We start from the raw sequence: 16,662 nt of genomic DNA on the forward strand, positions 1-16,662 counted from the left end.
AGGCAGATCTCTGTTTGAGGCTACCTTGGTCTACATAGAGAGTTCGAGGATAGCCAGGACTACATATTGAGACCCTGTCTTAAACAGAAACAAACTAGCAATCAAGCAAATGAACCCTAATATTTAAACATCAGTGCCAAAATAAGAAAACGGGTCAAGAAGACGCTTTGATGATAAAGTGATCTGAGTTTGGGTCCTAAGCATCTACACAAAAAGCTGAGTGCTCACTCAGTCCTAAGCTCTCCTTGTCTGTGCTGGTGAGATGGCGCAGGGGGTAAAGGCACTTGCTGTCAAACCTGACAACCTGTGTGCAATTTTCAGAAGTCATATGGTAGCAGGAGAGAAACTGTCTTCATAGGTTGTTTTCTGACCTCCACACTTGCCCAGAGCACATAACTACACACACACCATAAATAAATATGAAATTTAAAAAGCCAGCCATAGTGAAATATGCCTTTAATTATGAGGCATTCAGGAGGAAAAGACAGGTGGATCTCTGTGAGTTTGAGGCCAGCCTGGTCCAGACAGTAAGTTCCAGGACTGCCAGAGCTACATAGAGAGATTGTCTCAGGGGAAAAAAAAAAAGCTGGACACTGTAATCCCATCCCTTGGGGAGCAGAAGCAGGACAGTCTCAAGTTTGGGGACAGCCTGGGCTACATAGAGAGATCCAGGACTACTTGTACCCGATAGTAAAAATCCGTTTGAAAAAGACCAATCCATCCAAACCCAAATCATTTAAGTTGAAGAAACATTAGGAGAAAAGGACTTTCTTAGGAGATAATTGAGGATACTTCTGTGTTCCCAACCACATCCTCATTTTTAAACAGCTGAGAATGTATTTGTGATAGTTCAGGTAGTCAAGGCTATGGTTGGCTACCTAGAAGCCAGTCTGGACTATATGACAAGGTCTTTAAAACAAAAAGAGAGATGTCGAACTCATGCCTGCCAAGAGCAACAATTACGGGCCCCTTTAACATCCCACCAGCAAAATCTCTCCCTCTCTCCCTTGTACCCTTCGCGGTCTTTGCACACATCCAAGATGGTGGTGGAACAAGCTGGCGAAACAGGTCAGCTCTCCTTCCCGGAATGGGCGCAGACCCCGGCTGCGCAGGCGCATTCCGGCTTCCCTCGTCGACCTTGGCGGAGCGCGCCTGCGCAGTGGGGAGCAGTTCGTGGCTAGGTATTGGGCTGGCTGCAGTCTCGGTCTGAAGGCGGCCGGAGCGGCTGTCTCGGTTAAGATGAGGTTTCTGCTGCTCTTCCTGGTGGCGGCGTCGGCGGTGGTCCGCAGCGAGGCCTCGGCCAACCTGGGCGGCGTGCCCAGCAAGAGGTTAAAGATGCAGTACGCCACGGGGCCGCTGCTCAAGTTCCAGATTTGGTGAGTACGTGCGTCGACCCCGGCCGCCCGGCCCGGGCTGCGAGCTACCCGAGGCCCCGGCTTCGCGGCCTAGCTTTGCTGCTCGGGAGCGCGGCGCCCTTCCGCATAGGCGGTCCCGAGTCTGGGCGCTTCGGCTGGCCGCCGCCGCCTTCCGGGCGCTGTCCCCCTCCCCCCGGCCCTCGGCTCTCTCTGCTGTTCCTGACCGGGGCTACTGCGGCCGCCGACGCGGGTGGCCGGGCCGGGCCGTGCGGCAGCGCGGTGAGGACGCGAGGTGGAGCCAGCCGCTCCTAGAAACCGCGGCTCGCCTGGCTCTCCGCGGCTCCCGCACGCCTCCTGGGCGTCTCTCCACTTTTAAGGGTCTTGTGCATTCATAGGAAAAGGAAGGGAACCGGTCAGCTTTCGGCGCCGCTTGGTAATTGACTTTGTTGTTGAGGACTAGCTGAGCATTTAGAACCAGGACAGGGATCCATTTTACTGAGGAGGCAGGGCTTGGGGAAGATTTGAAAAGCTTTGGTTTAAAAAACAAAAAAAAAACGTCAAAAGGCTGGAGACAGTGAAGCCTCAAACGATGGTGTTTTCTCTGGGATGCCAGAACAGTAATTCTTTTTAGAATCTGGATGCTTTGCAGTGTTGTTATTGTCCAGAATTCATCTAAAGCCTACTTTTCAAAACGCGTGCCATTTAATCTTAAGTTTAGATTTTTACTTAATTATTTTGCTTAATCACTGAAGAGAAAACAAAAATTATTTCTAAAAAAATGTGTTTAAACCAGAGAATCAGAAAGTAAAACGGCAAGGCCTTAATTTTAGTAACTTTCTGATTACAAACAAAACTCAACTGCTACCTTTACTATATAAGCCTGGCATTTATGACAGCACAGTCGCTGATTTCTACTGACCTACACCCACAGCCCCTCGTCCTTTTTTTTTTTTTTTTTTTTTTTTAAAGAAAGTAGCAGCTACTTAACCAGCTGACAAAGATAGTTAATGATTAAGTATGATTGTTGGGATTTAACTAGGTTTTAAAACGCTGGAGTTTTCAACACATGTACTATTTCAATATCTACTGTCCTATCTGCTTTTTCTAAGCAGTTTTGCTTGCATTGGAATTCTTCAGTATATATGTATGTTTATATATATGCACACACACACACTCGCACACGCATGTATTTTTCCCACTTGCCAGTGCCCGTGGAGAAATCACAGGACAGCTTTCAGGAGTTGGTTCTCTCCTTCCACCATGTTAGGGATTGAACTCAGGTCCAGTTTTCAGATCTCTCTCACACAGTATTTATTTGGACTCTTGTTACAGTTTTACTGTGTGCATTTTCCTTAAGGTTTCCAAAAGAACAAACTCGTTTAAAACCTCACAATTGCTTTCAATGCTTAGTACCGTATTTCTTTGTACATTAGGCACAGACTTGTTTACAATGTTAAATAAGTGTGTTTTGCAGTTATCCTAAGCCCACTGTTGTTTTACAATATATACCCCAGGAATAGCTATATTATAATACCCTATCAAGTTGTTAATTTAGATTTTTGCTATTCCCTAGAGGTTAATCTACTCATAGTAAAGGGAGCATTAGGCTTCTGCTTTTGACAATCTTAAACACCTACTTGCAAGTTTGGGAAGGGAGAAGAAACAATATAATTGAACATAAACACCTGAAAAAAAAAAAAACAAACTTTCAGTGCTCTAAAGCTCATTTTTTCTTTCTTTCTTTCTTTCTTTCTTTCTTTTTTTTTTTTTTTTTTTTTTTTTTTTTTCTTTTTTTTTTTTTTTTTCTTTTTTCTTTTTTTTTTTTAGCAACAGTACTAAAAAAGTTCATTACAGTTGATTTTTGTGGTTTGTATTTATTGTAAGTGCTTTTTCTTAAATAGTCATAGCTCAGCTTACCCACCTACGAGCAGTTGCAACACAATACATAATGGCATGGGATTTGAAAGAGATGAAGCTGTGGCCAAGCTCTGCCTTCTTGTGCCTTTCCAACTGTTCATTCAGAATCTGCTGTGTCAGTAGCTAAAGATTTCACAGTGCCTGAAACATGGTCACCCAGGAAACTCTCCCCCCGCCCCCCAAATTTTGTTCTCTGTACATGAACTCTTTTTTGTTGTTGTTTTGTTTTGTTTTTTGTTTTTTTCAAGACAAGATTTCTCTGTCTAACAGCTCTGGCTGTCCTAGAACTCTCTCTCTGTAGACCAGGCTGGCCTCGAACTCACTGAGAGCCTCCTGCCTCTGCCTCCCAAGTGCTGAGATTAAAGGTGTGTACCACCACCGCCCGGCTTTTTAACCCTTGGTTTATTATGTTAGTTGACTGAGCAGTAGAATTGGGTCCTTTTGGTGTCATGGATTTCATACTGAGTATCTGGGTGTTTACACTGAATGCTGAAAAGGCCATCCTCTAGTCAGACCTGTGCTCAGCCCTGCCTCGCCTTCTTTCTTCTGACTGACAATATGCCTTGTGGAACATATTGGCTAATGGACACTTGATATTTACACAACTTAAATATTTATGCACTTACTCTTTCTAAGTGTGTTTTGTTGTTTTCATAGGCAAGAACAAACTAGCACATAAAATTGTAATTCTACTAAGTGCTTTAAGGGAAAGCTTTGATGGTAGGAGAGTCCCAGTCTGGGATCAGGAAGATTTCCTTAAAGAAATGTACTTGGACCTGAGGGGGAAAGGAAGGGGACAGGGAGAGGGAGGGGAAAGGGGCAGGAGGCTTGTCATTTCTTTTCAGGACCTTAGGAGGCCCATCTTGTTTTTGAGACAAGGTCTCATACTTGGGACCTGGCACACAAACTTGGCTTTTTTGTTTTTGTTAGTGCTAGGGATTGAACTCAGGTCCTTTTGCCTGCTTGGCAAGCACTTTCAAAATTGAGCCATCTCCTTTGCCCTTGAGCAGAGATCTGATAGTGAGATTTGTTTCTGTAGGGCTTTGTAGGCAGTGGCCTTATTGAAGAAAGTACACTTTACGTGACAAGGCCAAGACTAATATTGACTCTAAAGAGTGGGTAGCATAGACCCTTGAGGTTCCAGCATCAGAAAAGCTAGTGTTATTGTGGAGAGGAGGAGAATGGAAGGAAATACTGAGAAGAGAGGGGGCTTTTTAGAGTTGTCCAACTGAAAGGTGATGAAACTTGGAACAAAAACCAGTAATGGAAATACAAAGAGGTTTGAGGGATCTTTAAGAGGCTGGTAATTTAGCAGCTCAAGGTGGTGAATTGTAGTTGGCCGCATCTATGGACTTAGCCGTGTGTGTGTTGGTGGTGATGTGGTATGTGTGTTGCACTGGAGAACGAATACACAACTGTTTCATTGTGTTGAGTGTTAAAAGTAATCTACAGATTACTTCAGTCACACAGGAAGTGAGTGTAGGGTCTATGCAAATAGTGAGCCTTTTTGCATTAGATCTAGCCAAGCACCTGCCACCGAGAAATCTTGCACTTAGTCACAGTCATTGTTAGTGTTTGGTGAATTTCTGTGGTTTCACAATTTGAATAAGAATTTGATAGAAGCTATGAACTAAAGCTTTCTTAAACCTTTTCAGGCCAGGTGTGATGACACACACCTACTATCCCAATGTGAAGGCAAGTGAAGACAGCCCAGGGAACTTAGTGAGACCCTGTCTCCACAGAGAAAAAGACAGGGCTGTTCTGAACCACAGTGCTTTCCTAGCATAGTAGTTTAATGTTCTAGGTAGTTTTGGCAGGTGGAAAAAAATGAGAAGCAGGGGGTAAAGACTCCTGTAGTGCTTGTTGTAAGAATGAAAACAAAACCTGGTGGTTTGTTCTGTGTCCTGGTATGACAGTGTTTGCTTTCAGAGGCCAGAGAACTCCTTTTGTTAAACTTAGCATCTGTGTCACTCACAGGCAGGCTCTTCCTTGGGTGGTCTTTGATTTTGACTAGTTCATTTGCAAGGTGGTTGTATGGTCTGGGTGGAGTTACCTTCCTGTTGTGACTTTACTTCTCAGTTCACTCAACATTCAGTTAATCTAGTGCACGTATCCATGTCTGTTACTGCCAGTTTTGCTAATAAAGAGTAGGGGATAGAGATGATTTTATAACCTGAGAAAAGAGTGCTAGAAAGTTATATATAACAGTAAAATTGCAGCTACATTTTCACATTTACACGTGTTTGATTTATGCACTGCATTGTGGACTTGGCTTATGTGTTACCTTATAATTGTTCCCCAGAGTTTGCTCTGTATTTGTCTCTCTCAAATTATATTGTAAATGCCTTCAGGAGACTAAGAAATGTAATCTTTTTTTAAAAATTTTTTTATTAATTTATTCTTGTTACATCTCAATGGTTATCCCATCCCTTGTAACCTCCCGTTCTTCCCTCCCTCCCATTTTCCCCTTACTTTCCTCCCCCTGTATATGCTCATAGGGTATCAAGTCTCTTCTTGGTAGCCTGCTATCCTTCCTCTGAGTGCCACCAGGTCTCCCCATCCAGGAGACGTGGTCAAATATGGGGCACCAGAGTTCGTGTGAAAGTCATACCCCACTGTCCACTCAACTGTAAGAAATGTAATCATTTAAAGCACTGCTGATATGTCTCTAGTAACGGTGATACTCATTTTTCTACATACCCTGTGTCACTTTTACAAGCTTATCTTCAAAATACAGGGAGAGTTGGGTAGTGCAGGTATTCTCATTAGAGCAGAGTGAATGCTTTGTCAGAAGTTAATGGACTTACACTGTTGATAGTTTCAGAGCCTATTTCCTGACTCCATCCATTGACACATATTTAGCAGCCTTCCCATAGCACTGCTGCATTAAAACATTTTTTACTTCATTTTATGCATGGGGCTATGATCCATGTATGGAGGTCCAGAGAACAATCTTAGAGAGTTGGTTATCTTCACCATGGGTTGTAAATGATTAAGCACAGGTCATCAGGCTTTCATGGCAAACACTTTTTACTTGTTGAGTCATCTTACTGGCTCATAACATTTTTTTTTATGTCCACCAGTCTCTCTATCTAGAAATCTTTGGCTTTATTGTGTAGAGGAATGTTAATTTAGAACATGGCTGTTCTGGCAAGAAATCACATCCAAAAGTCTTCTAGATCTGTGTGATCTGGCTGTAATACAAACACACCTTTAATCGAGGAGACAAATGCAAACAGATCTGAGTTCAAGGCCAGCCTGGTATAGACCAGGTTTCAGGTATAGAAAAGCTTAGGTCCAGGCATGGTGGTACACACCTTTAATCCCAAACAATGAAGGTAAAGTTACTTTGTAGAAGGAAGCACCCATGTTTGAAAGTGATGTCTAATTGAGTGGCAGAAAAGGTGATGAATCAGAGATTTGACAGAATGGGATATGCCCCACTCTGACGTGAAGAGAGAGGAAAGGGAAGCTACTTAAGAGGCAGTAGAGACAGAACAGGCAGTTTTTACCAGCACAGTAATAGATGGGTTGCAGAGAGAGAACTCAGGTGAAGACAGAACGAACCAGAAAATGAGAAGAAGCCAGAAGACTAGCACAGATTGCTGAGTTAGTTTGAGGCTAAGCAGAGCAATTCATAGGTCGAGAGAAAAGCCAGATTGAATAAGTCAGCTGGGAGAGGAGTTTGAGTCAGAATAGCTGAGTTGAACCAGCCAGCCCAGAGTTTAGGAAGAACAAGCAAGGATGAGCTTATTAAGCAGTAAGTCTCAGGCTGAAAACATTCTCGGCCTAGGCTAGAAGCTTCCAGGACTAGGCCTAGGTTAGCAGAAGGAGGCAGTTAGCCTCCTAGACAACAATTGAGCCAGGAGAATAAAAGTTACCTTTACATTACTGTCCTTTGAAGAAATTGGCATTCCTTTGTTAATGGGCTCACACAGTTTGGTTTCCAATCTGGTTCTATCCTGTTAAAGCCTTAGATGATGAACAAGCCAACTCACCTTTCTGGGACCTTTCTGGGACTGCTCAAGTCTAAAGCAGGGGCGGCAAAACTCCACAGGCTTGCCTCATATTAGAGCCTGCTTCTTTGATCGGTTTTCATGGGATTTCAAAAGAGAAATAAGAATTGAAAAGCGGAGGCTGTATTTTGCATTCTTTCTTTTCTTTTTTAAAAGATTTATTTATTATTATGTATACAGTGCTCTGCTTAAATGTACACCTGCATACCAGAAGAGGGCATTATATCACACTAAAGATGGTTGTGAGCCACCATGTGGCTGCCGGGAATTGAACTCAGGACCTTTGGAAAAGCAGACAGTGCTCTTAATTTCTGAGTTGTCTCCCCAGCCCTTTGTTTTATTTTTTAAAGATTTATTTATTTATTTATTTATTTATTTATTATGTATACAGTGTTCTGCTTGCATGTACACCTGCAGATGCACACCAGAAGAGGGTACCAGATCTCATTATAGATGATAGTGAGCCACCATGTGGTTGTTGGGAATTGAACTCAGGACCTTTCAAAGAGCAGACAGACAGTACAGCCTTTGCCCAGTTTCTTGTCTTGCCTGTAGTTAAAATTTCATTTGTTACATTCTGCATTTACCTCAGTGTTGCTTTAGCTTAAAGCATACATGTTTGCTTTAACACAGGCACAGACTTGGCCGCAACTACCTTTCCCTGCTGAGTCAGCTTGCCCAGGTTGGTATTGACCCTGTTCAGGTCCTGTACTTTACTCTTTGGAAGTAATCCAATTCACAAAGCCATACATATCAAAACAGTGAGTTCACAGGAGCTGTTATAATAATGAGTATAAAGGGGAGACTGCTAACGAACGAGCAAGCGTGTGATGACATCAGGGTCGTGGGATGAGCTATATGTGGGAGATGGAGATGGCAGAAAGTAGTGGACAGGCAACAAATCGGGCTTACCTCCCAGCTGGCAGATTAGCCTGTTGGAAGGCTTATCCTGAACCAAATGGAATAACCAGAGCACTTAATAAATAGTTGGCTCAGGGTGTGGACCAGCATGAATTTGTATGAAAAGATTTTTTGGTTTTTTTTGGGGGGGGGGGTGCGCATATGCGCGTGCGCACGCGTGTTAATGATTTAGGGAACTGAGTTAAGCAAATCAAAGATTTCTTGAAAACATAAGCTATGACAAGAAATGGAGTATGTGTTGGCTATAATAGTGTTTTGGGAAATGACTGTAGAATTTAGTATTAGGAAAGATTTCATTGGAGAATAAGCAAACTTGAAAAGTTTCTATAACGTTTTATGTTTATTTATGTAGACTAAATACTTGTGTCTGCAAAACATATTAAAACTGATTGTCAAAATCATGGTCCTTGAGTAAATCAAACTATGTCAACACTCATGAACTGTTACCTTAGTGTGCACTAGGCTCTGGGAGCTCCAAAAAACAGTAAGAGGTGCTTCTGGTCTTGAGTGACAGTATATTTGGGGAGAATTCATGAACACAGTGGAATTGGAAACAGGAATTCTAGAAAAGTCTTTAGACTGTGCTATCTCAACTCTACCAGCTTAGTTGCCTAACCAGGTACCAACCATTTCACTTCTCTTTCCTCTGCCTTCTTCTGCCATGCCTGCTAACTATAACCAAACATCTACTTAAACTAAACTCAGACCTGTTACAAGTCCTTATGGCCTCCAAACTAAAGGTTAAAACTTGGCCAGGCTAAGAAGTGTGACTCAGGGGAGGAAAAACAGGAAGGAAGGGGGAGAAGGGAGGAAGAGAGGACAGAGGACAGAATCTCAGGCCTTTACATTTAGGAAAAAATAATGTGACTTCTCCCTACCCTTTTCTTCTACTCCCTTGATTCCATTTTTCACAGTCCACTGCAGAGGCTACCTCCTACTTATAGGAGATGCAGCCCCTGGCCATCCCCGCCATGGTGCAGAGTGCTTGCCTAGCAGAGGGCAGCCTGGAGTGTGTCTAGAACTGAATCTGGGTGTTTTACAAAGTTATTCTCTATTAAGTAACATTTGATACCAGAGTCTTTGGAGGAAATACAGTCAAAATCTTTCAATAGGACTGAGAAGAGAAAAATACATTTTATTGGAGAAATACAGGTGTGAATCAGAAAAAGTGTAAGGGAAGCCTTCTCAGGTTTTCGGATTTCCTGTTTGGTCTCTCACAGGCCCTGCTGCGTATTTGGGTCCGAGTCACTTTCAGGAGTCTTGAGCACACGTCCAGGGTGCTGTGTAAGCAGTTCCAAAGGGCTTCTGCCACTTGCATTTCAATCAATATTTTCTGTACTCTTTACAAAGGATCAATTGATGTGAGAATTCACTATGCAGACATACATAAATTGGTGTTTGTTCTTGTCTAACCCATAGCTATGAAATATAGTGTTATAACTGGCTGGTTTATCTGCTAGGGACATAATTATATGAAATTTATAAAATATATATCTGTATCTGTATACAGATCTGTATCTGTATATATCTGTAAAATATATCCCTGTATCTGTTGTCTGGGTTTAGTCATGAATTGTGATGGACTCTGAGAAAATGTCTTAATCTGATAATAACTTTTAGACTTTATTTGACTTTAAGTCTAGATACATCCAGAACAGTTGATGGAAACTTTTTTTTTCCCCAGCGTATCCTGAGGGTACAGGCGGGTGTTTGAGGAGTACATGCGGGTTATTAGCCAGCGGTATCCAGACATCCGCATTGAAGGAGAGAATTATCTCCCTCAACCAATTTATAGGTGAGTGAATTTCAGTGATTTGAATACACACTTAGAACCTACAAGTTTTGTAAATGCGTTCAGTCACCTTTGTTGGGTTCTTGTAATTTCTTGTTTATAATAATACACAGAATACTACTTCATAGATGACACTGGGGTGATGTTTTTTCTTTTTTTAAGATCTGTTTTCTTATGTAATTTATGTTTGGGAGTTAGGCTAAGATTGAACAAAGGCTGTTGCACCTTCTGAGCATCCATTTTCATAATTGAACCACGCCCTATCCCTCCCAAATTTCCTAGAAAAATCACTGATAGTAAATTTAAGGTAATTAATAACTTAGCTTTTATATCCAGAAAATGTCTTCTCATAAACATTAACAATTAAATTTCAAAATAGACAAGAAATTGTGTTTTTGATTAACTTGTTTCTTTTCTTTTGATAGGCACATAGCATCTTTCCTGTCAATCTTCAAACTAGTATTAATAGGCTTAATAATTGTTGGCAAGGATCCTTTTGCTTTTTTCGGCATGCAAGCTCCTAGCATCTGGCAGTGGGGCCAAGAAAATAAGGTATGTGGCTTTGGTGACTGCGAGCTTTTAGGTTGTAGCGACTGTGTGTGTGTGTGTGTGTGTGTGTGAGAGAGAGAGAGAGAGAGAGAGAGAGAGAGAGAGAGAGAGAGAGAGAGAGAGAGAGAGAGAGAGAGAGAGAGAGAGAGAGAGAGAGAGAGAGAGAGAGAGAGAGAGAGTTTGTGTGTGTGTGTGTAAGAGAGAGATACAATGGAGTGTGTATGTCCTAGGAAGAGTGAGTGAGTGTGTGTATGGTTGTTGTGATTGTGTCATCACTATTAGTGATGGACCTGTCCATGTGTTCTGTTTCAACTTGCACCGTTTGTGTCTCTGGGAAAGCCTTGTACTGTCCTTTGCTTCAGCATAGAGATGCTGAATACCTTTCAGGGCAATTGTGATACCCTTTTGGTTTACTAGGATAGGGGCTGTCTCTCTAGTAAAACCTAGGCTCACAATAACTTATTACCTGATTTTGATTATAACTTAGATCAAATCATATCTAGCAGAGCTTTTATATGTAATGTCAGCTTTTTATGCCAAGTAGTAGTAGTAGTAGTAGTAGTGGGTATGAGTTTCCGTTAATTTGTTCTTATCAAAACTCTTTTCTTAGTATTTATCCTTTGACTTTTCGGTTCATGGAGGTTTATTTAAGAAAGTGCAACCAATGAAAGAATCACTGCAAAGATTCAATGTGAATACAGTTGGAAATTAAGCGCTATTTTTTCATCTGTAGAATTTTGAGGCCCACGTTTTAGACCACTGTCTGTCTGTCTGTCTGTCTATCTATCTATCTCATTTTTCGGGGGGTGGGGGACAGTTTTGTTAGCATTCAAAAGAGAAACAAGCTATAAAACCTCAGCAGCTGCTTGGAGGGGAGAAGGAGAAGGCCATGTCATTTAAGCTGGTGTGGGAGTCAGACCCGTGGTTAGCGAGCAGCAATACAGAAGAGGGGGAAGCTTTAGAGAAAGGGAGGCCAACGTGGTAAGGCAAACATGCTCAGGGTAGAGGAAGAAGGAAAAGGAGTTCTGCCTTTGTACCCTTAGGCTTGTCTTAGTTACTCAGCCAGGTGGGCAGGCTTATTGCCTACATGGCTGCAGCCTGTCACCTGCTGCCACTTAGTCTTCTTTGTCTTTTCCTTTAAAATCTGTTTTCCCCCAGTCATTTACCATCATTGGAAATGGGTCTAATATTATTTCTCTCCTGAATGCAAGTGTTTTAGATACTTCCCTGATGAAGCAAAGTGTCTTTAACAGATTCCTATATGGTTCTTCTCGAACAGGCATTGTTGACATAGACATCTTTAGGTGTCTCTAGGAGAAATGTGTCTGTACCTCATTGTTAAGCACATGTGGGTTTGCAGTTCAGTGCTTACTGTATTCTGTGCTGTGCTTACTTGAGTGTATATAGCACACTCTGTCTATTGCATTGGCTTCTATAGGAATAGTTGCCATTCTTGGTTGGCCATGGAAGAGCCAAAAGAGTTAAGGATAGAGCTTTTATGACAATGCCTTCTGTGTTCCTGTAAAAAGGTGTGACATCAAATACCACCTGGCTTAAATAGAATAGGCAGGCAAGCCCTTTCTCTTATGGACATTTACTTTCTGAAACAATGTGTTATGAATTTACATCTTTACCATATTCAACCTTTTACTAAATTAAGATGAAGTGCTTCTTTCTGTTCTCCTTTTGAAGAAGGTAGATTTGCCTTCGAAGGGTGAATGCATGTGCTTCTATTGCTGGGGCACTCTGAGCCTATAGATGGTTTTAAAATGAGTTTTTAAAAAGCCCTTAAATAGTTTGTATGTAATAGACATAAAGTTGCCAGTGATTGCATCACTATTCTCTTGAGACTGCAGACATTTTGCATTATCAGATTGGTAAAGCAAACCATTCTTAAGTTGGCATTTTTAAAAATTTCTCTTCGGTTACTGGATGTTTTAGAAATTCTGTATATAATGTGTGTATGTTCTTTCACTGGTAAAGAACTGTGAACTTTTGATGTGTAGATGATATCTGAACCTGTGAGATACCATTTTATACAGACATTTTTAAAGTATATTAAAAGAAAATACTGTCAAATTAAGATTGAAACTGTATATCCAAGCAAATGAACATGTCTCATGCTCTGTGCTGTCTGACTTCTAGGTTTACGCATGTATGATGGTTTTCTTCTTGAGCAACATGATTGAGAACCAGTGTATGTCAACAGGTGCATTTGAGATAACGTTAAATGGTAGGTTATGAGCAGTGTGCGTTTGTGATGACTTTTCCACGCTTAATAACAAACGTTGGGCTTTGTAATTTTCGTGAGAAAGTTCTTTGATGTTCATATAAAAGAGTTTATATGATAGAAGTTGAAACCTCAAGAGAAGACTCGTTATTGCTACTTGAGGTTTTAGGATTCCTGGACGAGTTGGCTCCCATGTGTTAACTGTCTGGCTAATATTTTCAACTCCAAGGCTGTAAAATAAAACCTGTAGGACGATTCTTGAGTGCATAGCCTTAGGGTGCTCTAGACCTGTTTTGAGTGCTTTACTTGGGAATCTTTGTAGTTTTTCAAGACAGGGTTTCTCTCTGTTACGGGGCTGTCCTGGACTTGCTATGTAGACCAGGCTGGCCTTGAATTCCCAGCAATCCACCTGCCTCTGCCTCCCAAGTGCTAGGATTAAAGGTGTGCACCACCATGCCTGGCTTTACTTGGGAATCTTAAACAACTTACTTCAAAATAAGCTCTTAGCTGCCTTCTTTGATTCCTGTGTGCTGCTTTGATTTTCTTCTGGGATTCTTTGTTCATTTATTTGTTTCATCATTTGTCTGCCTAATTTCCCAGAAACCTAGGATTGTTCTCCACTCTATGGTTAAGGGATTACCAGATACCCTAAATTCTATCTCCTACATTGCTTATAAATCTACTTCTGCTAATCTTCACTGCTGGCATCCTAGTCCGTGTTACATGACCTCATGGTTCTCCGAACAGTAGGCTGGCAAATACACCTTTAATGATAATTTAAGACGGTGTCTCTGTGTGACAGCCCTGGCTGTCTTGGGATTTGCTTTGTAGGCGAGTCTGGACTTAAACTCATAGAGATCTACCTGCCTCTGCCTTCTGTGTGCTGGGATTAAATGATGAAAATAATACATGAAATTTAGATATCTGTGTTTATAACAAAACATTGGAGCTTCATCAAGGAGCATTTCAAAGAAATTTGTTCTCTATTTATACAAATGTATCTTAATGACATCCTTGTTTTTGCCTTTTGGTCTGTAAAGCCTTAGCTATTTGCTGTCTGGCTTCTTAGAGAAAAACTTTCCTATATCTGCTTTATCCCAAAGTTAAAGTGTTTTTGTTGTTTGTGGTGTCTCGAGGATCTCTGTGTCATAGCCCCCACTGACCTAAAACTCCCTATCCTCTTCCCACTCCCTCAAATGCTGGGCCTGCGGGCACGTGCCCGTCCTGGCTACAGTTACTTGCTTAATGAAGATTTCCTTGTTTCACTTGAGTGTTTAAAACTCCTTAAGCAAGTTCTTTTTCAAGATAAATGTCAATGTATTCAGTGTGAGCAAAGTCTTGCAAAATCTGATTTGGGGTTAGCTGACCGTAGTCCTGTGTTTCATATCCTGTTGCCTGTCTGATAGTTTTATTCAATACAACTATGCCCAATGTATTTGCATTGCTGCCTTGGGATTGCTGTGTGAGTTGAATGCAAGAGACACTCTTCTCTAGGCAAAATGTTTACTTCTTGGCTTTTTGCAGTTTTTTGACCCCAGTTTAAGTATGTATGCATCCTCTGTCTCTCTTGTATATAATCCCTTGCATGTCTTGTGCAGGCCTGCACTCCTTCCACTTCCACAAGCCTTTATTCTAGCTTAGTGGCTTCTCTTTTTCTTTACAGATCTAGTCTAACTGATGTCCTTTCCTGACCAGTCAAGAAGAGAGGCTAGTCTTTGTGCTCCTTGTCGCACTGTAGCACTCTGGTTTTAATCCCTGTATACTTTTGTGGTGATTTTGTAATGCCCTTGTTTCTTTGCTGCAGCAAAAACCTCTAAAGAGGGAGAAGCAGCACATGGTTGTATCCCTAATTGTGTATGAAACTCAATAAATATTTGTGGGTGTGATGTCTATTGTGGAATTGTCTTTAATGATTTCATGTTTTGGGGTTGGGGTTCTGGCTGTTTATTTTTGCAGACGTGCCGGTATGGTCTAAGCTGGAATCTGGTCATCTTCCATCCATGCAGCAGCTTGTTCAAATTCTTGACAATGAAATGAAACTCAATGTGCATATGGATTCAATCCCACACCATCGGTCATAGCCCTGCCTATCAGCACTGAAAACTCTTTTGTAAGTAGTTTAAAAATACAGAGGCTGTTTATATGTTGCCATTAATTCTTAGCACAAACGCTAGTATATGTTGCATATATCATCATTTAGATTTCCAACTTAAAGTCAAACAGATGGCTGGCTGTATCTTTCAGACTCTGAACTCCTTGTAGCCAGCACTGATGTGCTTTATCACATAGCTTCTCCTTACTTTCAAATAATAGTTCCTAAGTATGTGCACCATTGTTAACATGTTTAAAATAGAAAATTTATGAGCAGATGTATAAATGTGAAGAGGCTTGGCTAGCTTTTGCTTAGTGGTACCAATCTCTGTTCCTTTCTGATCAGTGGGTTAGCTTCCCAAGAGTTTTAACTACTGAAATAAAATGGTTTTTTTTCCCCATTTGTTTCAGACACTAAGGGATTTTGCAAGAGCAGCGTGACTGACACTATGAAGGCCTGTACTGAAGACAGCAAGCTGTTAGTACAGACCGGATGTTCTTGGCAGGCTCGTTGTACCTCTTGGAAAACCTCAGTGCAAGACAGTTTTCCATGCTGGCACATGCTGAATTCTGCACACACATGGAGTGCAGTGATACTGTGCAGTGTCCCCGAGCCCACTGTTGATAGTTTCGTCTTCTTGACATAGCATTATTACTTGTAACTCTTTTCCTGGTCGTGTTTGAGAAAGTACAGAGTTGAGTTACAATTTAAAATTTTTTCAAGATGTGTGTTAAGCCTGTTGTGTTTTTATATGAATTTTCATTTTTAAAAAATAGTTTAACATCAGTTTTCTTGGGTAAACACCTGAAGTTCCCAAATAATTTTTAAAGAGTTTACAGATAGCTCTAATTTGGCCATGTTTAATACATAGTTTTCAAAACATTGCAGATTGTAAACAGTGAATTATACAGGATTAGGGGAGGGAATCCAGTATCCAGAGTACTCTACCAAGTGTGTGGTGTGTGTTTGTGTGTAGAGTATGTGGGGTGTGTGTGTGTGTGTGTGTGTGTGTGAGAAAGAGAGAGATTGAGAGATTGAGATTATCAGGAACAACAAAACCAACTGCTTTTAAAATCCTATTGTGTAGTTCAGATGTCTTGCCTTGACCAGTCTAATGAATTGATTAATGGGCCTTTACACTAAACTAATAAAAAAAACCTGAGCAGATGTAAGTTAAATGGGAAAATTCACTGCTTGGTGTATATGCTAACATTATTTTTAATAACCATCTGCCTAATTTTTTTTGACTTACAGGTAATTTCATAACATATTTTAGATTTACATACAAGTAATGAGCTAATTTACTGTTTTTAGAACAGTTGAAACACACCTCACTAAAGAAAAATTCAGTGAAACCTCTTTACAAAGTATTTATTATGTAAACGGAGATCATTTGACTAGCAATTAAATTGTCTTAACATCGTATATCGGAATTTTATTGTATTAGAAAGACAACATTTAAAATATTTTAATGTTTTCATACTGTTCCAGAGTTCTAAAAGGAAACAGAGTTGATAAAGACAATAAGAATGATTTAGCAGAAATAGAACTATAATTTTGAGTAGCAGTACCTAAGCTGTGGTAACAGACAGGGATTAAGAGGAAGAGCCAAATGTAACCCTGGATTTATGAGCGAAAGTTGAGAGCTCAAGGGAAGGAACTGCAGTGGGTGGCTCCTAACTCTTAGATGTTAGGAGCAGCTTGACTGCAGGATGTACATGAAATGCATTCAGACAATGCATCTTAGTGTGACAGCCTAAAGTGGATGCTACTGTGATCTTCAGGACAGC

At 41.0% G+C, this 16,662-nt stretch overlaps 1 protein-coding gene across 1 annotated transcript; it reads left to right on the forward strand.

The window, feature by feature from the left end:
* The first annotated feature begins 1,143 nt into the window (after positions 1-1,143).
* Positions 1,144-15,839, forward strand: Selenot (selenoprotein T). The gene is made up of 6 exons (XM_051157198.1): positions 1,144-1,376; positions 9,894-10,004; positions 10,427-10,553; positions 12,696-12,783; positions 14,737-14,890; positions 15,283-15,839. Exons 1-5 carry the CDS (start codon positions 1,240-1,242, stop codon positions 14,859-14,861), a joined length of 588 nt encoding a protein of 195 aa, XP_051013155.1. The 5' UTR covers positions 1,144-1,239; the 3' UTR covers positions 14,862-14,890; positions 15,283-15,839.
* The last annotated feature ends 823 nt before the right edge of the window (positions 15,840-16,662 follow it).

The sequence above is a fragment of the Acomys russatus genome, chromosome 15, assembly GCF_903995435.1.
Source record: "Acomys russatus chromosome 15, mAcoRus1.1, whole genome shotgun sequence".
NCBI lineage: Eukaryota > Metazoa > Chordata > Mammalia > Rodentia > Muridae > Acomys > Acomys russatus.